This window comes from Sinocyclocheilus anshuiensis, unplaced genomic scaffold (assembly GCF_001515605.1).
Source record: "Sinocyclocheilus anshuiensis isolate Anshui unplaced genomic scaffold, SAMN03320099.WGS_v1.1 scaffold300, whole genome shotgun sequence".
Lineage (NCBI taxonomy): Eukaryota > Metazoa > Chordata > Actinopteri > Cypriniformes > Cyprinidae > Sinocyclocheilus > Sinocyclocheilus anshuiensis.
In genome coordinates, this window is record NW_015557379.1 from 396,643 (window position 1) to 423,424 (window position 26,782).

The 26,782-nt window shown below is 40.2% G+C and overlaps 3 protein-coding genes across 4 annotated transcripts in view; 1 reads left to right on the forward strand and 2 right to left on the reverse strand.

Annotated features, from left to right (window-relative positions):
- Positions 1–11,343: 11,343 nt before the first annotated feature.
- zc3h6 (zinc finger CCCH-type containing 6) lies at positions 11,344–21,975 on the reverse strand. 2 transcript variants are annotated; one of them, XM_016474708.1, is made up of 12 exons: positions 21,551–21,975; positions 19,113–19,308; positions 18,908–19,030; positions 18,594–18,825; positions 18,325–18,458; positions 18,117–18,245; positions 17,904–18,018; positions 17,658–17,767; positions 15,525–15,742; positions 14,601–15,028; positions 14,315–14,488; positions 11,344–13,489 (listed from the first exon to the last, which is right to left on the reverse strand). In XM_016474708.1, the coding sequence occupies exons 1-12, from the start codon at positions 21,634–21,636 to the stop codon at positions 12,012–12,014; spliced, it is 3,423 nt and encodes a 1,140-aa protein (XP_016330194.1). In that variant the 5' UTR covers positions 21,637–21,975; the 3' UTR covers positions 11,344–12,011. The 2 variants fall into 2 exon arrangements, with proteins under 2 accessions (XP_016330194.1, XP_016330193.1); XM_016474707.1 differs by having other exon boundaries at positions 11,345–13,489; positions 19,113–19,323.
- A 773-nt stretch (positions 21,976–22,748) lies between these two features.
- On the reverse strand, positions 22,749–24,131 carry LOC107679152 (hereditary hemochromatosis protein homolog). The gene is made up of 4 exons (XM_016474614.1): positions 24,061–24,131; positions 23,494–23,763; positions 23,068–23,340; positions 22,749–22,975 (listed from the first exon to the last, which is right to left on the reverse strand). Exons 1-4 carry the CDS (start codon positions 24,110–24,112, stop codon positions 22,758–22,760), a joined length of 813 nt encoding a protein of 270 aa, XP_016330100.1. The 5' UTR covers positions 24,113–24,131; the 3' UTR covers positions 22,749–22,757.
- A 256-nt stretch (positions 24,132–24,387) lies between these two features.
- The window catches only part of LOC107679128 (HLA class II histocompatibility antigen, DP beta 1 chain), a 9,668-nt gene continuing 7,273 nt past the window's right edge, over positions 24,388–26,782 (forward strand). The window contains exons 1-2 of the mRNA XM_016474588.1: positions 24,388–24,515; positions 24,688–24,963. Coding sequence (XP_016330074.1) covers positions 24,443–24,515; positions 24,688–24,963 — 349 coding nt within the window. The 5' untranslated portion in view covers positions 24,388–24,442. The remainder of the gene's footprint in view (positions 24,516–24,687; positions 24,964–26,782) is intronic.

Consider the following 26,782-nt stretch of genomic DNA (forward strand, 5'->3'; position numbering starts at 1 on the left):
AGTTTGTTTCTTCATCAGAACAGATTTGGAGAAATGAAGCATTCCATCACTTGCTCACCAGTGGATCCTCTGCAGTGAATGGGTGCCGTCAGAATGAGAGTCCAAACAGCTGATAAAACATCACAATAATCCACACCACTCCATTAAAAGTTCAAATGCCTTGATTAATTTTTTTAATTTACAAATGCAGCTTTTCACTTCACAAGACTGGAGTGGTGTGGATTACTTGTGGATTATTGTGTTGTTTTTATCAGCTGTTTGGACTCTCATTATGACGGCACCCATTCACTGCAGAGCATCAATTGCTGAGCATCTGTTCCCATAAAGACACAATCTCATCTACATATTGGATGGCCTGAGGATGAGTACATTTTCAGACAGTTTTCATTTCATTTCAGTCCAGTTGTCCAGTTAAAACAGAAAGCGAAATCCATATACGTTCTCAGATTAAACACTTTTATTTAGTATATGTGAAATTCACAGCTTAGAGCATTATTTGTACTGCACTGGATTTTGACCCCACTGAAAGATGCATGTTATTCTTCTGAATCTTTCACAAAATATATGAACTTTTACTGACTTTTTTTGTATTCCTTTCCAACCACCTGTACATTAGAAGCTGTTCACAATCTAATCAATTCCTTGCGTAGTGACGTTAAAAGTTTCATATTTAAGAGCTGCATTGTCGGCTGATGTCTACGTTTGCGTGTCTGGGCTATCTGAGGACCGAGGAGTCGCTGGGGTGTGGCGAAAACAGCAGGCCGCTGATGAGACGACCACGCATTAGCAGCTTTACCGGATTTATTCTTCATATTTCAGTGCGAAATTCACTTATTTTGGATCGAAATAAGTTACCCAACACGCATAAACTGGGTGGTGAAAATAAATAGACGACAAGATTGGAATATAGTTAAGCACTGCAGGAGCATCAGCAGACGCGACTTACTCAGTTGCCCCTCGAACCGGAAGTCCAATCTAATCAATTCCTAATGGATGAAATCAAATCCCACCCTACAAATTCTCCTGGTTTCACTCAGAAACGTCCTAATTGGTTGACCTCTGGCTGTCTAAGATCTCAAGATATAAATTTTAGACGTTATGCAAGGGACACATTCCAAATAAGTATAAAAACACTTTAATCTACCATATATTCTCCCAAAAATTCCTACAGCATGTTTATAATTATTATTCTACAGCAAACGTGACAACATATAGTGTCTCCTGCTTTTTAAAGAGATAGTTCACCCAAAAATGAAAATTCTGACTAATTACTCACCCTCATGTCGTTCCAAACCTGTAAGACCTTCATTCATCTTCAGAACACAAATTAAGATATTTTTGATGAAACCGAGAGCTCTCTGACCCTCCATTGACAGCAAGGGTTAGGCACAGAAACACAGTAAGGACATCGTTAAAATAGTCAGGAAAATGAAATGACAGTATTTTCATTTTTGGTTGAACTATCCCTTTAAAAAGTCCTATGACAAGTTTTTTTGAAGTTCAGACAGCATAGGTCCAGGTTTTCACCGTGCAGGACCTGCAGTGTGTAATGGCCTAAAAATAGGTGGGAATGTGCAGTACTTCATCACTGGGCACAAACTCGTACTTTGGAGCTTATGGGAACAGCTTGTTTTAAGTCAACATTTTGGACTTCACTCAGAGCGCAAGCCCCAACATGAGCTGTTCGCTGTCAGACTTTACATGGAGCTGTTTTATTCAGTGAACTTGGTTGCTTGTTTTTTGCATTTTCCTCTCATTTTAGAGGGTTCATTTGAAAGAAACCATTTCTTTGATGTTAACCAACTGATCAGTAGCTTTGCAATTGGATATTAGATGATCGCTGGAAGATTCTCCAAAAATATCTTGTATTATTTGATCAATAATCACCACTGGCATGGCAAAACCACGTCTGCATTTCATGTCCGGCCCAACACCAGGTTCTTGCATAGGTGTGTTTCAGAGAGACACATACTTGACTTTGTAAGTGTGTAACCTAACTGTGAGTGTTGTTGCCATTATCACCTATTTTGAGCATTTTAGAATAAACTACTGTCACTGATGTTTTATAGATGTATTGAGAAATATGTTTGTTGTACAAGCTCAAGCTGTATATTTATGTACTGAAACTGCTTTTTTAAAATTAAAAATCACAAACAGATGTTTCGTCTCAGCTTTGTTCGGTGCCACCCAAATATTTAGTGCAGTGAGGTGTTTCTTGTTGCACTGATGCCCTCTAGTGTGATACAAGTGTAATGCTTACACTACATTGCGGTGTATAATGTCTGCTTTTTTTTTTTTTTTAGTATGTGACCAAATGAATTATACAATACATTATAAAAAGTAAATGCTTTAAGAGTGTGAATTTAAAACGTGGTGTCCAGTTATCTTATAAATATATTTAAAATGGTTATTTTGGATTTTATGTAGTGTTGTTTTAGTATCATTGAGATACTATTACAGTTTTTCTTAATATTGTGAATTGGTTTGCATTTATTTATTTTTTCATTTTTACTATAGAGAGAGATGAGAAATGTTGCCTTGGCAAATGGCTGAAATTAAAAGTGTTATGTTTATTTTATTTAAAGTACTGAATTTTTTATGGTTTCAGTATTAAGTTAGCTATAATATTAGGTATAATTGTAGGTCAGTTTTGTGTAAAATGTCTATACCTTTGCCAATGCAATCAAATGATGAGTCGATTTATAAAAAATCACAGCTTATATAGAATGGTTCATTCATATTGGAAATGTATGGAAATGCATTGCATTGTATTTCAATGCATTGTATTTTTTTTGTTTTGTTTTTAGTGCAATTATAAATAAGAGTGATTGCTATTTAAAATGATGGATGGACATAAATGTTTGCATAAAGTTATCACAAGTTGTAGTAATGGAGGAAAGTACTAAGCATCTACAGTAGCATCTACCCAAAGGTTTAGACATTTAAAAATATGAAAAATACAGTAATGAAAATGTTTTATATGCTGAATCAATTAATGGATTGTTTTAATTTTACTTGTATTATAAACTTTCTTTATTGTAATTGTAACATTTTTTTGTTGTATTGTAAATTAATTTTATTGTATTTATATCTCTTAGTAATTAGGCTGGGATAAATTACTTTGGTTACCATGGGACATCTGAGAGCCAAACAAACAGTGCTGTCCCGTAGTAAAAGCACTGCATTATTCATTAGCTGCTACTGTGTGACAGGCAGAGCACTTGCCTGGAGCTACTACACCACCAGGTAAATGTCTATTTTAATATATCAATTAGCAAAGAAGATCTTCACCTGGCTGCTTATATCAAACATTTTAATATTATTCCATATATGTCAGGAACTAAAATTGTTTGACCTGACAACTATTTAAAAGCTAAAATTAGAGTAACATGTAACATTTTTTTTCAGGTAGAATGCATATATATTGACACGTATTCTGTTACAGTGCAAGAAAAATGACATCTATACTGGAGGATGGCTTGATAAAAACAGGTTCAATAGAGCAGGTGGTGGCCCCTCTGTCCACTCACCTGTGTCACCTCATCCTACTGTGCGGGAGCGAGACAGAACTGGATGAATTCACCCGGCTGGAAGCTGCAGCTAAAGCGGTGGCCAAAGCATCCAAACACATGGCAGCTGTGGCAACAAGGTCAGCTGCATGAATTTTTCCTGACAGGGTAGAAGATGAAGCATATAAATACATACATTACAAAAATAAACGCTGACATGAAAGTTACTTTTCCTCATAAAAACAAAAACATAGCTGTATATATCATTGACAAAAGTGCTTTGTTGCTTAAAGAAAAAGTACTAAAGTGGGGGGAATTAGGTGGTAATATGGTACATGTTCAAAAACAACATAATGTTACTATGGGACATTAGCTTGGTACCAAAAACAAGGACACACCATGGTATTGCATTGTGGTTTATACTAAATGTGTTAATGGCTCCACAGAGGACAGACATTCACATTTTACCACATATCCTTGCTTTCAGGTTAGTGGAAGATACAGATGATGATGTCCTGAAGATGGAAATGGATCCACTCGTGGGATCCCTGACTGTTTCTGGTCAGCATGTGCTCCTTGCCACCCAAAAGCTCAGCATACAACCAGAGATCATAGAGCACAGAGAAGAACTCATTGAAGCCACTCAAAATGTGCTAGTAGGTGTGGTCAAGGTAATACGTTATTTGTTGTAAAGGAAAATAGCTGCATGCAAAAATCATAGAGTTGTGGGATATGTTCTTATCCTATAAATGAACTCCTGGAGGGCAACAGTCCTGCAGAGTTTAGTTTCAACCTAAACTACATTCCTGTAGTTTTCAAATAATCCCGGAGGACCTGATTAAAGTGACGTGATCTGTAGCCAAGTATGGTGTCCCAACCTATAATCCCTACCGGTACCAAGATTTGAACCTGCAACCTTAGGGTTGCAAGTCCAACTCTTTAACCATTAGGCCACGACTGCCCCTTAGCTGGTTCAGTTTAATTTAATTGAAGTTAAAGCTAAAAACTGCAGAACTGTCACTCGCCAGGAAACTGATTTTGGCCTACATGGCCTTCATGGTTATATCTAGATCAGTGTTCCCAAACCTTGTTCCTAGAGCTGAGGTCTCCAGCCCTGCTCCTGGAGGGCTTCCGTCCTGCAGATTTCCGTCCCAAACCCAATCAAACATACTTGAACCAGCTAATCAAGGTGTTTAAGGTTATTTGATAATTACAGGTAGATGTGCTGGAGCAGGGTTGGAACTGAAGTCTGCAGGACGGTAGCTCTCCAGAAGCAGGGTTGGATTTCCCTTGCTGTTTTTCCACTGGGGCTGGTGCCGGAGCTGGAGTCGGTGCTCGGCCAAGAGTGGCACTCCTTCAGAACCAGAACCCTCTACATCACAAACATGTGACTGGAATCGGTTGTTACTTTCGCGAAAGGAGACCGCGGAGGTTTCTTCTGCCGACCACTGGTGAACTGACGTATTTAATTGTTGTTGTTAATGTGGTTAATTTACTTCAACTCAGATGTCCTTTCAAACTCAGGTCTGTAGTGGAAACTCCGCCTACTAATGTCATAGGTTCCCTTGTTCGAGATCAGCAAAGTTTCGGGTCCAGTTTGGAACCAGGATCTGGGCACCGGCCCAGGATATTATTATTTTTTTTGAGTAGAAAAGTGCAGTCCGGTTCCCAATTGGTAATGGTGACTTGATTTTGGATATCTCCCTTATCTGACCCATCAATTTCAGGTCTTGGGAGTTTCTGTTAATGAGCTGATGAGTTTATTTATGAGTGTTTGATTAGGAAGAATTTTAAAAACTGTGTAGTGTTGGGCCCCGTCTCAAATAGCACATTTCATGTGTACTGGTGGACTTACCATGGCCGCCATGTGAACATGTCCATTAAGTCCATGAGGCTGTAGGGTGTCCCATTCGTCATTTTAACTTTCAGAAAGGTGCATGCAAGCACCGCCTTTGCGGCCGCTAATTGCCCTCGGTGAGCATTTCTGCCGAGCTCCGTGGCAGACTTTTCCCCGACAGTCAAAGTGCCATTACGTCACGAAATGTGGACTCAAAGGAAGAACGCGGGGGTTTTTGGTGTGCGATTTGGGACAGGGTCTTGGAGTGTCTCCAGGAACAGGGTGTAGATGACAATCTTCATTCTTTGAAAAACCTGAAAAATTCACATGGCATTCATAGTTTATTTAGAGCCATGCTGCAACCCTACCCCTAAACCTGAACTTGTTAAGAAATTTCAAATATCTTGAGTTTCGTAGAAAAATATTTACCACCAGCCTCTGTGACTGAAATGCCTAATGATTGATTCCATTTATTTTGGTCTCTATAGATCCTTCTAGTGGAAGATGATGCGACTGTAAGGAAGATCACTGCAGTTGCTGATTGGCTCTTGCAGTGTCTTTCTCAAGTAGGAGCTGCAGCAGACATATCATCCTTATTGAAAGCATTTCAAGTATACTCAAAGGCAATGCTGCTTCTTCACAACTTGGTAGTGGAAAGAATTCAGGAGCTGCGTGACGACAAACAACAGGAGCGTTTGAAGGCTTCTCTAGAAACACTGAAAAAATGTGTTTCCATGCTGCACACTGCCATGTACATGACAATCAAACATCCACACAGCGAGGAGGCACAGAGTGCAAAGCAGTACATCTTAAACCATGTGGACTCAACTGTAAATGGCATCATAGCCACACTCAAGAGCAACTGTGAACCAGGTGCCAGGGGTTCATGTGGATGCTACACCGTAATACGGAACAAATTACTAAGACTGCTTTCTGATCCTGCTTGTGTTAAAGATGGTGGTTTTGACGTTATGCTTCGTGACCTAGTGTTCCACAGCATGGCGGTAGCAAACACTTCTCGCAGGGATATTCAGTTTGAGGTTGCTGCACACTCCAAGCAAGTCCTTCAGCTCTGGTCAGAGATGTCACAACAAATGAAATGCTGTGATGATCAACAGCTTGCAAACACATGTGCTTCTCTTTTGAATCAAATCCACAAACTTGACGATGCTACGGTAAAGGCCACACAGCTGCAGGTAATGGACATATTTGTCACAACTTCAACTCCCTTGGAACAGTTGGTGCACACCGTGAGCTGTATCTTCCAGGATGTGCAAGATGAAGATAAGTTGCATGTGGAAACACTTCAGGTTCAATCTGAATCCTTCATAGCTCATGCTGACAAGATTTCAGAAGTGGCAGGCTTCATCTCAGCTTTAGCGTGTGATGAAAATAGTCTTGAGGGCGTAGAGAACTCAAGGGGATGCATCATGAGACTGAATCAAGCAATTTGTGTACTTGTGCAAAATCTAGAGGAAGACGAGGTGCGTTCAAGTGAAGCTCTGGAAAAACTAAAAGAGATGCAACAGAGATGGTCAGAGGAGATTGAGCAGCTCTTGCACGCATGTAGTAGCATCATAAACGTGAAGGACTTTGTCTGTCTTGCTCTTCAGGAGATCCAGAGCAACTGGATGGAGTTTGTTGAGGCACATGAAGATGAAGATGCACAGTATCTCACAAAACAGGCAAGCTTGCTTATTGGCCATATGAGCTTGGTAATCCAGCTCGTGAGAAAACATGTCAGTAAGAGTGACAATCCAATCTACCGTAATGGACTTCTGGTTCTGATAAAGCAAGCGGAAGGATCTGCTGCTGAGGTGACAAGTTGTGTCACTGATATCTACTCTAATACCAGTCTTAGCAATGAGGCTTTCTCATTGCTCTCTGATTGTGTTTCAACAGCCCTAAAACACTTTGACATTCTACGTGAAGGACTTGACGGTTTGCAGCATCCACATCTGCTTAGCCCACTGCGGGAGGGAGCTCGCCAGTCTGCCTGTACTGTACCATGTGCTATGCCCATTTCAGAACATGAAAGATCAACTGAAGATCATTCTGATAAAACAGAATCTGAGTCTGCATTGCAAAGTTCCACTGGTGAAGAAATTCCATGTCATCTCAAAGATAGTTTAGCGACGCCGGCTGTTCATCTAATAGTGGAGCATGATGTACCAAAGCCTGAAGAAGCATGGATTGCACCTGTCACGGAATCTAAATCTGTCGTACAGCTCCATAATATTGATTTGTTGCCTCTCTTGTGTGAAGTTGTCTGCATGACCAAAGGTAAAGATGTAGAGGCTCTTAACAGGGCTTGCACTGGAGTTCTAGGACTCTCAAACAGCTATGCCCAAGCTACAAGAGAAGCCACCAGTGTCACAGACACAGCTTATAGTGAGGAAGTGGAAAGTCTGCGGTCCAAACTCGTGTCCTTGACACCCTTGCTTGTCCAGACAGCGCAGGAAACAGCCATGAGTGCAGCCATGAGTACAGATGGCATTTATAAACACAGTACAGACTTCTCTGACCTCATCAAAAATGCCCATAAGATATTGCTGCCAGTGGTAGGGATGTGGTACCATGCCGTTTACTCCATGTTCCAAAACTATGTACCCAATATGTTGGAGTCCATCACACAGGAACTCACCGAGGTCATGTGTTTATGTGCAGATGCTGTACAACTTGTGACATCAGCAGATATAAAGATGATGGGTGATTGTCATGAGAGTATAATGTCTTTGCAGAGCAAGCTCCAAAAAGCTCAAACCAACACCAAGAATCTCACATACGTAGTGGGTTCAAGACCAACTCAAACTGATGAACTTGACGGTCTCTGCATGCTTTGGGCCTTGTCTGTCCAGGTACTGTTGAACTCATTGGATAAGGTTGTGGGAACAGCTACGACTGATGGTAAGGGGCATATAAACACACATCAAATGACACCCAAAAAATGGTTGTCAGTAATGTCTGAGAACTCACTTCGCATACAAGAAGCTGTGAGACTGTCTTCTTTGAACTGTCGAGATAGCTATAAAGTTAAACTGCTAGGAGAACTACAAGAAGATGTGAAGACACGTACAGATACCTACCTACAGGCTGCTGAAGAAGTTGGTATGGTGTCCCTCTCAAGTGTCCTGATGCTGGCTAAATCAGAGCTATTTCAGAGACAGCTTCAGATTAAAATGAAAGCACTCTCTTGTCTCCTGAGCAAAGTTAACCATGATTATGTGACGGCCATTCAAGATACTATAGCTTTGGCATGCTCGGTCCAAACAAAAGATAGTGACATGGAAACTGAAGACACTCTGGCACAGTTTGAAAGTGCTGCAGAATTGCTTATGCAGAATGTTAAAAGTGCTACAGAGTCCATTCAGGACTGTTTCAATTTTATTAGAGAGCCAAAGGAAAGGTCCAATCTGAGATTCATAAATGACCACTTGACATTTCAGATGTCAGACATTATGAGTAGAGCCAGACTAATAGCAGAGACGCAAACTCTTGGAGACACTCTCACCCTTGATATTCAGTCACAGTGCTGGTCAGCAAAGGCACATTACCTTGTTGAAGAAATTTGTAAAGTAGATGGAATTCTTGCGGTCACAAAGGAACAGATCAAGTGTAGTTTGCAGGGCAAAGAGTCTAGTGGAGTCTCCCGGACACCAAGTTTCACAAAAAAGGCAACACTACATCCTCTATCCACAAATAATCAAGGTTCTACTAAAAGCAAACCAAGTACAAGTGTCCAAGATGTGTTCAATCAGGAACCAAATAAGGTAATAAAAATTGATGAATCATGTTATAGTTGAAGAATGGACAACATTTTAGATCAAGCAATGTAACATATTTTTCTACCTCAGGAAGAGACATCCCAGAGGAGCCCAAGAGGTCCTGTGTTCAACTTAGTAGATACGACCCTCTCTTACACTTCTCTCTTTCTGAAACAAGAGACTGAGAAGTGGGATGACCAGGGTAACCAGATTGTCAAGGTGACAAAAGAAATGGCAGATAAACTCTATCACATGGCCCAGTACCTAAAGAAGAAAGGGCCAATCCAGGTCAGAAGCTTTGAAAGTTTTCTTTTGTATAAAGGTTATGTTTCCATACTGAAACAAGTTTGTTTCACCTGTAGACCAAAGATGCTTTTGTAACATCTGCAAAGGATATTGTCTCAAGCGGCCAGTCAATCACCCAGTTTGTGCGTGTCATAGCAGACCACTGTCTGGACAAGCATTGCACCGAGGAGCTCTTTGTCATTGCAGAGCAGATTCTGACCATTTCTAACCAACTTACCATCATTTCAAGGTGAGAGACAATCAATAGTATATCTCCCTGACTTGCAATAATTCTGATTGAAGGTCTTTCTTGCAGCATCTGAAAGTTACTTTCTTCCTTAAATCACTGACACATTCAAATATGTGCAAACAACATTACCAATAAATTAAACATGCAAAAATGTCATGTGACCCAAGGGGTGCATGGTGTCTCTCCAGTGTTAATGCAGTTACTCCTGCGTGCAAATCATCAGATGAGATCCTGGTGAAGAATGCACAGAATCTACTCCAGAGAGTTATCCAAGGAGTACGAGCAGCAGAGACTGCCTGCATCAGGGTAAGAGAAACTAAGAAAGTTTTCCTCCAACTACTTGGGGAAGTAAGATTGTGAAGGATCATTATGCACCAGGGAATAAGTAAAAAGTAGTGGTGTCTATCTTCTCTTGTATGATATTTAGCATGCTTAACTTTGGTTTAAATGGCTCTTTCTGATTTTACAGGGTTTGAAACAGCCTGAGCCAAACTCGGAAGCAGCAAAAGCAGCAGCGTTCTGTTTCCAGTGGAAAAAGTCTCTCCTTATGCACCGAGCTCAAGAACAGCTTAACCCAGAAACTGATGATTTGGGTCTACGTAGGACCTCCCAGCATTCAACGGCGCCCAGCCTTGCACCACCCATCAATGTGTTAGATAATTACAGAGTAAACACAAAATAAAGGGTCTAAATTGTGCCTGTAACTTTTGGCTATTCTGCTGTTATTGTATGTTAAGTCAACAGCCATCCCAAACACTGTGGTATATCACATTGATTTATAATTTTTTTGAGCCTCACAAACCAAACTAAAACTGCACAATGAACACACTGTGCTTTAAGAAAAAAAGTCTTCAAAAATATTTATACTGAGGTCATAAAATAATATTAAAAAGTACCCATAATGTGAGTAGTCAAAAGATAAAATGTTTTCAATATAATTTTATTATCAATGTCCAAGTAAAATTGCAGGCCTGATCTAATTTATAAATCATTTACTGTAATACTTTAAAAACAAACATAAATACATGTATTAGAAGAGGTATGTCTAACCAAAAAAAAAATAATTTGCAGAAAAAGGACATAAACAAAAAATATGTTGTAATGTAAATCAAACTTTAAAAAAAAAAAAACATTTGAAAGCTACAAATATTAACAAAATGTTTAAATGGTATACATTACATGTAGCTGTTCAATAATTTGTATTTTTCAGTATGATTATTTATACTAGCATTTTATGTTCTTTTTTTTTGTATTGGTCCTTTTTTCACATTGCACATTTTTGTCTGAATTATATGTATGCATATATATATCAGCATGTATTTGAAGAGTTATGGTAAATGCATTTTAGAAGTATGATTGTAAATTATAAATGAGATCAAGTGTGAAATTTAGTTGGACACTGATGATGTGATATATAAAAAAAAAAAGATGTTATCCTCAAAGTTCATTGTACAGTAAAATGCATTAGCCTGAAGGCTAAAACAATGACTGAAGTTGCTCAGATGGCTGCTATTGTGATGGGCTTCACAACACAAACGTGACATCCACTTAAAAACACTAATATCAGAATCACTTAATCCTTTTTATTTTATTTAGACATCGAATTAAAAAAAAGTGACTGCTGTATTTAAATTCCCTTACTAGCATTTCAGTCATACTGGTAAAAGAACAGAAAAACAGTTCAGCATTTTCTGTGGAAAAACACATACAAATAAAATAGAATTATCTACGCAAAAAAACAATGACCATAAAAAAGATGGAAAAAAAGTTTCATGTTAAAAAGAAAACCATTTACAACTTATCTGAATGGAATCTCATATGAACCTTTTCATCACCAAAATCACAAATGCTTTGATGAAATGCACACTTGACATTAATGAGACATAGAAGTGCTGTTATATTACAGTGTTTATATATACTTTGTATGTAGTTATGCGATAAATACTGTGGGACTTTAGCAAAATTGTATATTTTTTTATAGCTTTATGCATTACACAGTACTACAAATATGAATACTTTAAGCCACACATCCCTTTTAACCGCTGACAGCAACAGAACCATTGCGTCACTGATATTACATATACTCACCAGTTTAGCAGACTCTGCTTACCAAAGTCTCCATATACCAGATACAAATGTACTTAAAATGCTTCTTGAGCAAATAAAGTCCTTGCCTATCCAATGAGAATCTATGCACAAGAGGCCAAAAGAAAAATATATCTGGTTAGATCATGATGCAGCAGTGGAGAATATATGTACAAACCAATATAAATAAATAGAAAAGCTTCATATACATGCAGGGTGAATACAAAGAACAGATGTACAGAATACAGTAAATGCATGAGCTATATTCAGTATAGGCGTGTTTACTGACAGAATGGAGAGGCTGTGGGGTCAAAGGTTTTAAAGACATCCCTCAAGGGCCTGTCTTTCTTCTTACAGTCTCTGTACTCCTCATCCTCTTGCGGAGTCCCAGCAGCAGGGCCCACAGGTTTGTTCTGCCGCGGGTCAGTGTAAGCAGGCCGTATCAGTCCTGCTAGTGCCTGGATAGGCAAGTTGTGCACAGCGGGAGCTGCCGCTCGGACTGGCGAGCAAGGAGACACTGGCATTACGGTAGGCACAGGAGGATTTGACGGACAGCCACTTGTGTTGCTCTCAGAGTCATCAAGTGGACTTTTTTCGTCTTTTTCTACTCCTGTTCCCTGTGACGGCGAAGCATATGGTGGAGAGCTTGGAAGCTTCGCAGACGGCTTTAGGATACTTGGTTTTTTAGGGTGCTCCTCACTTTCACGTTTCGGGGAGAGTAGGCTGTGATTGCGTGGATCGTATAAACTTATCCCGCCTAACAGCGTGGTTGGGCTTTCAAGACCTGCACCCATTGAAGACGCCAGGCGGGGAGCATATGGGGGCAACTTTTCCGACTCGGGCTTAGTGGAAGCGCCAACCGGTTGGTTTGAAGATCCACGCTGTAGCCGCGGGTCAGAGGCTCCTCCTCCAGATGTACTCTCCCTTATTCCCGGTAGCTTGGAGTCCAGACTTCCAGACCGGCTGATTCTGGGATCAAGAGTCTTGTGTGTACGTGGGTCCACGGGCTTGTCCGGGTGGTGGTGACGAGTATCCACAGTCCTACGAGGAGGACTGCCGAGTCGCCCGACTCCCTCTTTGAACCGGGCGGCTGCCAGATGTGGATCAGGAGGTGTTAGGGTTGATGATGGAGGGTGATCCGGTGGGGAGGAAAGACTACGGTTCAGCTGAGCATCTGCGATTAAAGGTGGGAGCGGAAGATTTATGGAGGGCTCCTGTTTGGGAATCAACAGAGGAATGAGGTCCTCTTGAGCCCAAACCACAGTTTGTGCAAACGCCGGACGCTGGAGGAGAATATCCACCCGGATGTGACTGAACTGCTTGATTTGACAGCGGGGGTCTCGCAGCGCGGCTCCAGGGCTGGGATCCAACGGGATCAAGGCTGCTCGTTCCCTTAGCTCTCTCTCACATTCGTCATCATCCTCTCTGGCGGGAGGTTTGTGGGACACGGGGGGGTTTGGGTGGCGATTAGGGTCAGGTTTGGAGGAGTCCAAAGGTTTCATCTTGCGTGGGTCTCTGGCAAGCCTGGGGTCCCCGATACCATCTCCAGAGTCTTTTCTGGGATCTGGGGGACGCTGACGTGGGTCAGCTTTTATTCGAGGATCGTTGGGCAAAACTCGTTCCTTCTGGAGTCTGGGGTCGGCTGGTCCCATGCTAGGCTGGTTTTTCAGCATGTCATTCTGCTTCTTTAGAGTATTAACGATGGCTGTTACGCTACTGCCCTCTTCCTCATCACTGGAGTACCAATTAGGGGCTTCATCTAATAAACAGAAATGATATTAGACTATGAACATTCAAATAGAATCAAACCGGAACCAGCGTCTTCATATTTTAAACCTACTTCGCTAATGTATTACTATTCAATTTTAAAATTGATTTGACTATATATAAAACATTATGATGCTGGTTCCCTTGCTAAAGGCCAAAAGGATTTTTCCACTGGCTTCTGGATTATTGCAAAATTGCAAAAAAAAAAAAAAAAAAAACCTCTGTGACCAACAAAAGTTTATGATTCTAACAAGTTTTATTAATCACGATAACCTTCAGAAATAAACACAACTCTTATGAATTTTAAAGCCTAAAAACAATGTGCAGAAAAGGAAAAGCTAATGTTTGGCTATAAACAAACTACACCACGAATGCATGACTTCAGTGTCATCAATATTAAGCTTCCTACAACTCTTTTAGTCTTTACTTCAAATCTACAAGTTGGAAAGTTAGAGTTAGAATATTTTACAAGAGTGCTAGTATAAACAAAAGTATGCTGTAACAGCGAACAGATTTTCCTGTTCGCTGTGATTATGTTTAACTATAGTCCCACTTAGAAATCACTTTTTTCAAGACACATAAAATATCACAAGTGATGTATTACTGATATATTTTATGTCCTAGAATAAAATGTGACAAGCTTGTGTTAACCACAGACCAAAAAAACATAAAAAAAAAAAACAATGACTTCAGGAGGATGGATCCAGAAATTCAAAAACTAACTTGTTTCCAGGTTTTAGTACACCTGCAGCACTCTGTTGTTCAGGGTTAAAGCAATATTGTTTCAAAATGTTTATTTCCAACATCCCACTCTAACCTTTCTCTCTGTTGGGAGGTGCAGACCCTTGTCCCTCATCCCTGTGAGAGTCAGAGTCTTGCTTGTTCTGGTTGAGATGTAAAAGCAAAGCCTTCTGTACAACCGGAAGGAAGTCCTGCATCCCACTGGATTCAGCGTTACCATGTGGCTGCGAGTCCTGCATGGGTCCCTCATCTGTAGATACAATGGAAAACAGGGCGTCAATAGATTCATATTTAATAAATATCATACTTTAAGGGCATCTATTAATGGAAAAAATACAAATTAATAGTAAATAAAGACCTACCCCCTTGGGCCAGAGACTGACTGCTAAACAAATTCTTGAAGAACTCCGAGGGCATCTGGCCCATGTTTTGGAAAGGCATGTTCATTTGCATGTCAGGCACAGGTTGAAATGGAGCCCCCTGTTGAGTCAGTGGAGGACGGTTCATGTGCTGCATGTTTCCATGAAAAGCAGGCGGCTGACCTAGAGGTGGCCTAGGAGAGCACTGGCCAAAACCCTGGGGTGGAGGTGGGCCTGGTGGGCTTTGGGGCATTCCTGGACCTGTGAATGGAAGGGGAGGGCTCCCTATGGAGCCTGGATGAGGGGAATGGGAAGGATTGGGCGGAGAAGACATCATATTGCCAGCCTGCATATCCTCAGGGCTACTGCCAAACTGTGGACCACCTTGAAACTGTCCAGCAGGGGGAGATGTACTGTTGTAGAAATTGGGCCTGCAATGAAAACCACCATGAAACATGCAACAAATAAAAACCCAAACAAAAACATAACTTGTTTATGTAATTGTATGTAATATAATTGACACTCACTTGGACTATTGGAGGAAAAACATCTTTCTAAAATGTTCTATAATAATGAATAGGTAATCTATACAGTGCCAATCTGAAGTAACTGGTTCAAACTGTGGTTCTGAACTTTATAGTTTGGCAAAACATTAGAAATAATGACCTTTATGAATGTAGAAATAATTATCTACTGTTCATTTTGACATGTATGAACAGTGAAAAATATTTTTGAAAATATATATAAAATATATAGACATGATAATATATTTATTGATATTGTCATCTTGTGAATGGGGTATAAGAAAAAGCTAAATGATAATGCTAAAACAGGTTATATGATGTGTAAACAGACCAAACTTGACCAAATATTCTGGATGCAAACAGTCAGTGTTAAGAGGATTAAGTCAATAAATGCCAACAGTACCTTAGAGCAATCTTCTGTGCCAAGTCCACAGTAGGCTGAACTTTAATCTCAAAAAGAGAAGGGATCTTCTTGCCTCCATCCGGTGGACTTCCAGGCCCAGGAGTGGGTAACAATCCAACTCCTGGAGGTGGTTTAGGTAGTGGAGCGATTCCTTGTTTTCTCAGATCTTCTAACTCCAGCTCATCCTCATTGACAGTTTCCTCGTCTATATTTAGGATCTAAAATGTGCAACAGCAATTAGGTTTCCAATGTGTGATTTATTCAATGAATGTAACATTAAATAGTTTCAAGAGTTGATGCTAAAACTTATACCTTGCTAGATGTGACAGTTTCATACCTGGACTTCTTATAAAGTGCTAAAATAACTCTAATAGAGTGGTGGAACTATGATGTCACTTTGTAGGCAAAAACCCGGAAGCGAGTTAGCATTTTAGCACTTCCGGTTCCATCGTCCCAGAGTCAATGGGTTTTCTGAATGGGAGTTTGGTTAAATCCCCTAAAATAAGGTCCGTGGTTCACACAAGCTCAAGATACTTTCACGTTTTATTCTACGACATAAAACACCCCAGCTACACCCAACTTGTGATTTTTTAAAACTGTTACGTTTCTTAAAAAAGACGGTTGCTAACAAGTTGCTAAATGGGACTACAGGCGATGTCGGAGACATTAAACGTCATCACGCTGAACAGTTTATCAACTTACAGTATATTCCAATTGTAGTATAATTTATAGTACAATTAATTGTAGAATAACCAATTAAAAAACCAACGTTTGTTAACAGGAGCAAAGGAAGCAAAGTTTCCTTACTTTAGCAAAGGAAAACCAGTCTCCTCTTGGCTTATATCGAAATCCTCCAACATTCTTCTTTACAAATCCTCGTTTTGTACTTCTAATAAGTGACCGTTGTTTTGTTTTGATCTCTGCCCTGCGCTTCCGCATTCATCACTTCTGAGCGGCGCATGCACAAAGCTGACCTCATACGTCATCTGCCCGGAGCTGCTTCCGTGTACAACAGTGAGTGCAAGCTAGATTTTTACTATTTAAATTGATTATTACGTTTTAAATATGGATATTTTTCTTACAAAAACACATCGATTCGCTACAGGAGGCCTTTGTTCCCCCCCGGAGCCGTGTGAGACACTTTTGGATGGGCGCATTTTATTTAACTTCTTTTGGACTGATGCATGCAACACCCACTGAGTGGCATTAAACAGCTTGAACGATCAAAGACCATTTTTAATATAACTCCGACTGGATTCGTCTGAAAGAAGAAAGTCATATACACCTAGGATGACTTGAAGGCGAGTAATTTATGGGCTAATTTTCATTTTCAATTTTCATTTCACTAACCCTTTAATAGTTTACCACATTTTATATTGTTGTTCGACAATGGTTTTTTTTGCTTTACCCCGAAATGCAACAAGTCTTCGGATGGAAGATGCTCGTTTTACCACTTACTGATGCGGAGACTCTGGGTTCGGACCATAAGGTACACTCATATGATTATTCCATGTAAACAGCACATTTACCGGCTTAGTCGCGGTGAAAGTGAAACTTAAACGATGCATAGTGCTTAAAGCCACGTTAAAATAAAATGTTTACAGCCACAAGCAGCTGTTAGAAAACATATAGATTGAGGATTTTCTTGAAGCAAAGATAAAATAACATTTTGTGTACCCATCCTAATAAAACGATAGCTGAAATGTGGTACTTTATTCCCTAAAGTAAGTTTAATCTTACCATATACAAAAACTCGCTCACTCTGCCGTTATTTAATAGATTAAATGCACTAGAATTTTACTGAATAGTACGTGGAGACACGTTTTTAATTAAAATATTCATATTAATCAAAAGATTTATTCACTTTTAATGCACCTTATTTTCACCATACGGTCATGTTACTCAAAGAAATGTTTGCAAAAAATCGCTAATATTTGCTAACTAACGTCATATCATTATAGACTGCACGATAGTGCCACAACATATTTTCATGTCTGATCAGGGCGATAACCACCGTAGACATTGAGGGGGGCTAGTCCCCCCAATAGTTAGAAATCGCTAAACCCTTTTCGGGAAGGGGAAGGGGTATAAAATAGAATTGGGATTGGGCCTAAGTCACAAGTTAGTCCATACCTTCTCCAAAAGTTCCTTGGTAACATCGGTTAAAGGTTCATGGGAGAACTTGCAGTTGTCTCCTTGATAACACTTTGCTCCGGTGTGAAAGAACTTGCACGGATACTCACATACACTTTAGGGTCAAGGTCCAAAACGAGAAACAAACAACAGAAAACCCTTATCTTTTTTGACTAATGTCATATTATGATTATTTCCTACTGTTAATCTGTAAAAATTTTTCCAAGAAATGTTTTGAAAGGATATTGTGCATGTATATACAGATATCTCCTTTGGTACAGTATCCCTGGACATAAAACTTGCACAGTTCTTTCTTCTTCTCTGGGACAACATTATCATGTTCAAACTTGCACTGGTCCCCCTGTGAAGCATTAAGATCACGTTACAACTGAATTTTGACAAATAAAACAAAGTACTGTTTAACCCAACATGTGTGTGATAATGGTGAAATTAGCTTACTTTGATGCATCTACCCTCCAGGAAATATTTACAAATGTGCCTCCCATTGTGTTCAAACGTATGTTGATTAATGAATTCCTGGCTCATGATTGGACGCTTCTTCTGGAAATTGGGTGGACCTTTAGAATCCTGTATGAGGACAAGACAATAACATGAGTGCCCTGAGATCTTACTGGAGATGGTTCACTCAAAAATGAGAAATTCTCACCCCATCTCCTCCACCCTGTTCTCCTCCTCGACCACGACCCCGGCCCCAGTTCTTGCCCTTCTGTTTCTTATTCTTGTTCGGCATTCCCCGTCCCCTGCCAATGGCACCACGACCTCTACCACGCTGCCCACCAACTATATAGCAAGCAAAAGAAAATAATGAGAGATAACCACAAGGAATGCCCAAAATTACAGGTTTAGTCTGTTGGGTCTTCAAATTAATTTCCATGCAGTCTTTTATTTTCTTTGTTAGTAAAGTAAACAACATACACTGCTGTTGTTGTTTTTGTTGTCCCTTCATGATTGGTCTCTTGGCCTGGTCTTTAGGCCCTGCCTTGCCATGACCAGATGATTCTTTAGCATGTTTGTATTTAGACAGCTCCTCTGAGAAATCCTCCTCTTCATCATAGTCATACTTTTCTTCACTGTAGTCACTGTATTTGTCTAAATCGCTGTTCTTGTGCTGCATTGATCTTGGTGGTTTTGTGGGTTCATTTTCCCGCTGGAGACGTGGGTAGAAAATAAAATTAACTGAAAGCTGCTGCTAACGAAATGTTAAATCCAGTACCTGACCCTGAACTCACCTGCACCAATTCTCCATCATGGTCACGATATGTTCCTTTGCTCTTCTTGCTCTTAGGTCTGTCTTGACGCTCGTGCTCTGAGTCATAGCTGTCTGAGCTGGAGCCACTGGATGGAGAGTGATGCTGAGTTGGAAAATGTTGAAAAAAGGTAAGAGAAAAGGTCAAAGCTAGTAACAGTTGCACAAAAAGACAGGACAGAATGTACCTTTTGACGGTCTCGTCTCCTTCTCTTCGACCGTCGTTTTTCTTTAATTTTCCTGTGTCGCTTTCGGGAATGCTGGTGTGACTTTTCATCTTTTTCTCTGTCTTTTCCTTTCTCTTTCTCGACCTCTTCAGACTCCTCCTTAGTTTCCTTCACTTCTTCTATGCTTATGCCTTCATCATCTATTTCTCCATCCTCCAATTCGCCATCCTCCCTGTAAGATCAAACATGTTTGAGAATTTAATCAACAAAAAAAATGAGCCAAGAAAGTGCTATCAAATCAGTGAAATAGCTAAATATTCTGAGCAAAACAGTCACTAGTATTCAATGGTGTTTGCGAAGCATCATTACTATTATTGCTCACACACAGAATTAGGGGTTTGTTATGAAGTTTTAAAGACTTGAGCCAAAAAGCAGCCACCCACAATCATCTAGCAACCAGAGAGAACATCCTACAAACTGTATAGCAATGCATTGGCAAACACCCACAACAACACCATGGTATTGTGGCAGTGAGCTTTGCATAGGCCTTCAATAAATATAAAATTATAGTTACAACTTAAAACTCCTCTACAAAAACATCATAATAAAAAAATAACTAAAAACAAAAGAATAAACAAAAAAAGTGTATACTCTGTTCTGAAGAGCATATGCTGGATATGAACACTGCAATTTACTTGTCTGTTCATAATATTTAAAACACAGTAATCTTTTTTTATATATACATGTTTAAGATGAAATAAATGAAAACCTAATTATTTTGGGTAATTCCAGAGTCACATAATCAAGCAGCATAAACCTTCCTCTTAAATGCCCAATGCAAAATGAATGGAGCAGCAAACTCTTATTGGATTAAAACCAATACGGATGTGAATGTTTGTTTTGCCAGGTGTCAAATTCCCAAGTTTTCCAAGCGTTAAAGTTTGAAGTGAGAACAAGGACACAATAACACTGAGAGTCTGAAGATCTCAGTTTTACTAAATTAGGCCATGACACTACAGAAGGAAACCAAGATCTTTGGGATTTTACATTGCTAAATGGCATTACATACCATAACGCAGCATGGAGCATGCAAAAGATGGAACTATGGTACCTTAGTGTGCTTTGAAACACAAAACGATTGTTTCTACATAGTTAATACAAAGTCAATGTTTGTCAATGGGATGATGTAGTGACTATGTATGTGAGATTACTGGTTTGATGACTAACTTGGTGTCTTCTGTGTTAAACTTTGAGGGCAAAAACAATAGGAAATGGAAGAAAACTCAATAATTATTACAACATTTTAACCACATAGCACTTTCTCAGTATTGAACATATGAGCCATGTACTCATGGGTAAATTTAGATAATGCACACAGAGATACAAGGTGTTACGCTGTTGCAAAAAGTAATTAGCATGGGTTGGAGCTGCAATGAGATTTTTTTGCATCTGGATGCTGTCAAGGCCAAGCCAGCAATCTCTTTATTCAATAATGCATGCTATGTTTACACAGCACCATTGGAAATATTTGCAACTTAAGTGCAACTTACATTAATAGGATATAAATGCATCTGAATTGGGGTCAGAAATTATTCAAGAATCAGGACATAAAAATCCTCCAAATATGGCCTAGATATTTAAAAGTGTGGGCCAAAATTATGTTATCTGCTACCTAAATTGATAAATATTTTATCTAGGCCTGTGTAGTTATGAGTTCAGAAATGATGACATTTCAATTAACTAATTCAACATTATTTCTGATAATGACATTTGATATAAATGGACAACACTCAGTGTGATGTTATAAAAATTTTGATGATGAATCATGCACAAAAAGACCAGGAATGCATGAAAGAAAATAAATAGGGTCAAGGGTCAACTTAAGACAGACTCAGCCAACCTGGCCAACTCCAGAGCCTCCCATCACTGGCTGATAATTAAAACAGCTCAACACATGGCTTACTATGCCTCAACAGTCCTGTCATGAATCCCTACCAGACGTTCTCCTTTCCCGGGTGGGCGGGGCGTTCCGATGGAACGTGAGTGGGCGGGGCATCGTACGCGTCGTGACTATTTACATATTCAACAGCCTTGAAACGACTATTAACATTACTGTAATAATAACCAGCTACTACAGCCTTCTACAAAAACCCAAATGTCCTTCAAAATCAACTAAATAAGAGCGCAAACAAGTGGGGAAAGCGATAAAAGATGAGCACAGTCACTTGCTTTCCTCTGCAACAGATACTGAAATGAGTACATGCAGGAAAATATGACCACTACTTAGTGATCACTAGTTAGTGAACTGGGGGAAAGGCCTGTCCAAAAACGAAAACGAAGCCTAACGTACTTGGGGGGGAAAAAACAAAATAGGTGTCAAAAGATCCACATTCACTCGATATACGCACACATGAACCTGCACAGTGAAGCATTTGCAGATAAGAACATGTTTACTCGACCTTTCTTCCCCTGTCAGCTCACAGTCTGTCATGTTTTTGACAAGTACGGGGCTTGGGGGACTGGAGAAGAGGCTCACAAAAGCCATGATGGTTGGAAGCGGAACTGGCCCTTCTCCGCAACCAGAGTAAGGAGCATCAGTCACTCGTTGGCTGAAGGTTTTGATATAACGTTACTGACAGTCTGGAGGAAAAAACTCACGGTTTACGCGTCTCAACAACACATGAGACGCTTAACAGACATTATATCCGCTCTCATGTTTAACGCTGTCTCAACACAGCTTTGATACCCTCAGCTTTGTTTATGTCCCCGGCGGTTTCACAGATGCCCTGGTGCGAGACTGCAGACGCAGAATATTGTGTTTATGTTCGAAGGCTTTTTCGCGATCTTCCACAGACATGGCGCCCGCGACACTTTCGTGAAAATGGCTGCGAGGACCTTGCAGGAGCCAGTGGTCCCGCCCAGTTTATAAGCGGAGCCAATCGCTGGGTTCTCCGCCGTGGCGAAGCCACAAAGACTCGCTCTGCTATTGGTTGAAGCACTGGCGCCTAAGCGCGAGAACAATTTTCTGTTAATCTATTGGCTATTGAGAATGCCAGCATTTTGAGGTCGCCGTACATGTTAGGATGACGCACTATTTATATTCTTATGTTTATTACTTTATTAACGGTTTTGCTTTTCCTTTTATTTGACCAATGTTTATTTTTCCCGAAGCAATGCTATGTACTAAGCTCTTGTACGTGTTTTGGAATTTAATAAACAAGAAAACAAATAAATACATACAGTTAAAGACACGACTGCGATTCAAAAATAGCCCAAGATCTAAGTGAAACAGATGGAGCAAAATTAAACAATGTATAAGCTTAAAAGAATAACTCACATTCCCAAAAATGTACTACATAAAGAATTTGTCATAAATAGCCTGTTTATTTTGTGTAAATGAATGATTACAAGTGAAGATGACAATAAAGTATGTATGTTAGACTATGCAGAAAAAGTTACAAGTTCCACTACATTTACAAACTCTTTAAACAGTGATCAACAAGCTTTAGCATAGACTTTTGATACCTATAGAGATGCAGACATTGTGTATACTATACTTGAGATTCAATTCTACACAAATATGAAAATAAAAGTATTTGTCTGTGGCCAAAATATAATAATAATAATAATAATATATGGTTTGGAGTCACACTCGCCTTAAATATTTTATGTTTCCTGAGAGGTATTCGTTAAATTCAAAGATAAGGATGCTTCTGATTCATCACTTGTGTCTTTTATCTCATCTTCGGGTGGTTTTGACGTCTTTTGCCATATGAATATAAATAGTACATTTAGGCATGCTGGTAATACAAATCCAAGAAGAAAGGCAATCATTGCAGTAAGTACATGTTCTGTGATTTGTGACAGAAACAAAGATTTCTCTCCTGAAACAAAAAGACAGAGCAAGTCAGTTGAGTTTTCACATATTTTATCATTATGCTCCTATAAATTATTAATGCCCTTGTGAGTGACTTACCATAGGTTATCCTCATTTTCCCATCAATGCTTAAGTGTTCAATCTCACAGGTAACATCGTGGCCGCTCACGTTACTAAGGCTAAGATAGGAGGTCATCTGGAAAGTGCCATCCTTGTGAGGGAGTATTCCAGTAGTTGATACACCAAAATAGATTGGCCTTGCTTTTTGGGTCCAGCGTACTTTAATGATGTTTGGATAAAAGCCACGCATAACACATTTAATATATTCCTGATCCTTTTCTCCTCCAGACGACACATATAATGCAGGTTTTGCTACATTTGAAAAGTAAGCAATTGTTTATCAAATTTGCAATGTGAAACCAACTGAATATAAACAGAGAATATACAGTATATGTACTTTAAACATATTTATGCATCAAAAGTATACATCCAATTTACAGTGATAGACATATACTGCGGATTTACCTGCCCTGGAGAGAGAGTTGTTGGACTTTAGGAAGACAGTTTTCACTGCAGAACACACCTTTACTAGTCGTGCCTCTTTTCTCTTAATGTATTCTTTGCTCTTTCTCTCTTCTGCTAAAAGCTGACCAGATTTACTCGTAGCAACCACAGCTTCTTTCACCAAATCCACATGCATGATATCTCTGCCATCATACCCATAGCGCCAGAAACGGCTTACTTGCCCTTCACTGTTGAATGCACATCCAATGAACTGCTGGTATGCATGTTCTTCTAAAATAAACCAATTGCAAAATGATTACTACTAAATATCTATAGATCACATGCAGGTAATTTGATGTTAAAATATACACAGAACCTATTTGCACTTGAAATATTTGTTAAGCCATTGTCTTATAAATTTCACAGTTTAAAGTTAATAAATAAGCATATCTGGACTGATGTTTCCTTTTTGGATATGATCCAGGCTTGCACACAATCTCCTTAAAACATTTACCATTGTTTTTTTGTTATATTCTCCCACACAATATTACATTAAATATAAAAAATATATTGGACAAAATGTCCTACCTGCTGCAAGGACGGTATTAAAGAAAGCCATGACGAAAAGAAAAACTTGCATTTTGTTTTGTCAGTATTCACAACACTACAAGTTGAATTTCAAAAGTGAAAGTAGGTCTTTTATATGCTGTGCCGTAATGGTGCAATCAAGTTATTTTCCACCTACCACTTTTATATTTGCAATCACTTTATATGGGTTTAATCTTTAATGAACTGACTAAAATTCTTAGGGAAAAAATAATTCCAGCCTGTAAAAGGAAACCATGGCATATCAAAAGTGAAAGTATGGAAAGAAAAACTGGTCAAGACGTCATGTGACTGATATTTTATCGGTGGGTTTTAACAGGAACACATTGGCTTTTGGTTACTTTCTGTGAACCAAACTGTGTGAATGACAAACATGGAAATCATACAGACATTCATATTAATACTCCTGCTTTCTCCTCAGATCATCATGTGGACAGGTGAAGTTATAATATTGCTTTGTTTTCTCATCCCTCCTCTTCAACAGGAAGTAATGCATCATTTAGACAACAGGAAGATAAGAATCTTAGCATGTGTAAATCCATTGCATTTATTAATTTGAAAATACTGTACTGCTTAATAATATTAATGAATAAGTTGTTGTTTTTTTAGACTACCAGACAGCAAATATCCTGGCCTACACACGGACGATGGAGAATGGCTCCATAGACCAAGCGCTGGTTGTTTTGGTGAATGAAGCCACATTTGCATACTTCGACCAGGCAAAAAATACATTTGTCTTGCGTCCCAGTGCAAGCGCTGGGTTCTCAGTTTTAGAAGACAGCGATCGCTCGTTCTGCATGAATGAGGTGTTAGCAGGATTTTATCGACAAACTAATTACCTGGAGAAACTCAAACAAGAAACAAATTCATCGAAAGCACTTTTGGGTAATCTGATCAGAAGTTATGATGTCATTCTAAATCGACAGGGGAACGAGATGCTGCGATGACATCATCGCTTTGGGAACATCTTCGGTGTGACGAATGTCTGAAGCCCTTATACCATCACGCCAATTTATTGGCCAAATAGCGCTTAGCACCGCCCCCAATGCGCACGTAGGTGAGCTATATAGCGTACTGCGCGCTATTTCCATCAGATTTCACTGATTTTCGAAGAAGCGCTATCAAGGTACGGAACGGCCGAGCATCGCAGCATCTCGTTCCCCTATTCAGGGAACCAAGGTTACATACGTAACCAAGATGTTCCCTCTCATAGGCTCACTTCGATGCTGCGATGACGTAATCGCTTTGGGAATGCTATACCATAATGCCTGACGTACCTTGGATAGCTGGAAGACCGAGGAAAGCATCTGCTCAAGCGGATAAGACCCGGGAGCCAGGAGCCATCCTCACGTCCAGACTGTAAAACTTGATGAAGGTGCTAGGAGAGGACCATCCTGCCGCAGCACAAACATCTTCCATCGAGGACCCCTTGAAAAAGGCCTGAGAAGAAGCCACTGCTCTCGTAGAATGAGCACGCACCCCTAGAGGCGAAGTCAAGCCACGTGCCTCATAGGCCAAAGAGATAGCCTCCACTATCCAGTGTGACATTCGCTGTTTAGTGACAGCAGAACCTCTGCTCCTACCACCAAAACACACAAACAACTGGTCAGATCCACGCCACCAAACCGTGCGGTCGACATAGATCCTAAGTGCCCTAACTGGACAGAGATTCAGGCTAACTGACCCCTCTTCAACTGGGGAAAAAGCCTCCAAGACCACTTGTTGAAAACGAAACGGAGTCGAAGCAACCTTCGGAACATAATCAGGCCTAGGTCGCAAAAAGACTTTAATCAGCTCCGGGACAAAGTCCATACATGAAGGACTGACGGATAGAGCCTACAGATCCCCTACTCTCTTAAGGGAGGATAAAGCCACCAAAAGAACCATCTTGAGGGTCAAGAGCTTCTCTGACACAGACTCCATCGGTTCAAAGGGATGGCCTGTCAGGCCCTCCAACACAATCGATAAATCCCAAGAAGGAACTCGGGCTGGGCGGAAAGGCCTAAGCCATCTCGAACCCTGCATAAAACGTGAGACTAGGGGGTGACGACCAACCGAAACACCCCCTACGAGTGCATGCCCCGCTGATATGGCTGCCACGTACACCTTAAGAGTGGCGGGAGTAACCCCTTCAGAGAAACGACTCTGAAGAAACTCCAGTACTGAACCGATAGGGCAGTGGACCGGATCCAAAATACGCTGTCTACACCAAGAGGCAAAAAGTCTCCACTTGAAAGCATATACATTACATTTACATTTAGTCATTTTGCAGACGCTTTTATCCAAAGCGACTTACAATTTGAGCGTCTCGTGGAGGGAGCTCTAGAATTCATAATAGTGTCGGTAATCTCAGCCGAGAGACCAGAACACATTAGCATAGCCCACTCAGGGGCCACGCCCATAACTTCCATAATTCCGGTCGAGGATGCCAAATCATGCCCCGAGCTTGCGTTAGCAGATCGTGTCTGAGGGGAACCTCCCATGGAGGGCCCGCTAGCAGACTGACCAGGTCCGAGAACCACGACTGAGTGGGCCACCGCGGGGCCACCAGCAACAGGTGCTCCACTCTTTCTGATCGTATTCTGAATAGGACTGCTGGGAGCAACCGGATTGGGGGAAAGGCATAAAGATTGGTCCTGGGCCATTTGTGGGCCAGAGCATCCAGACCTAGAGGCGACGGGGGAGACAGGGAAAACCAAAGCGG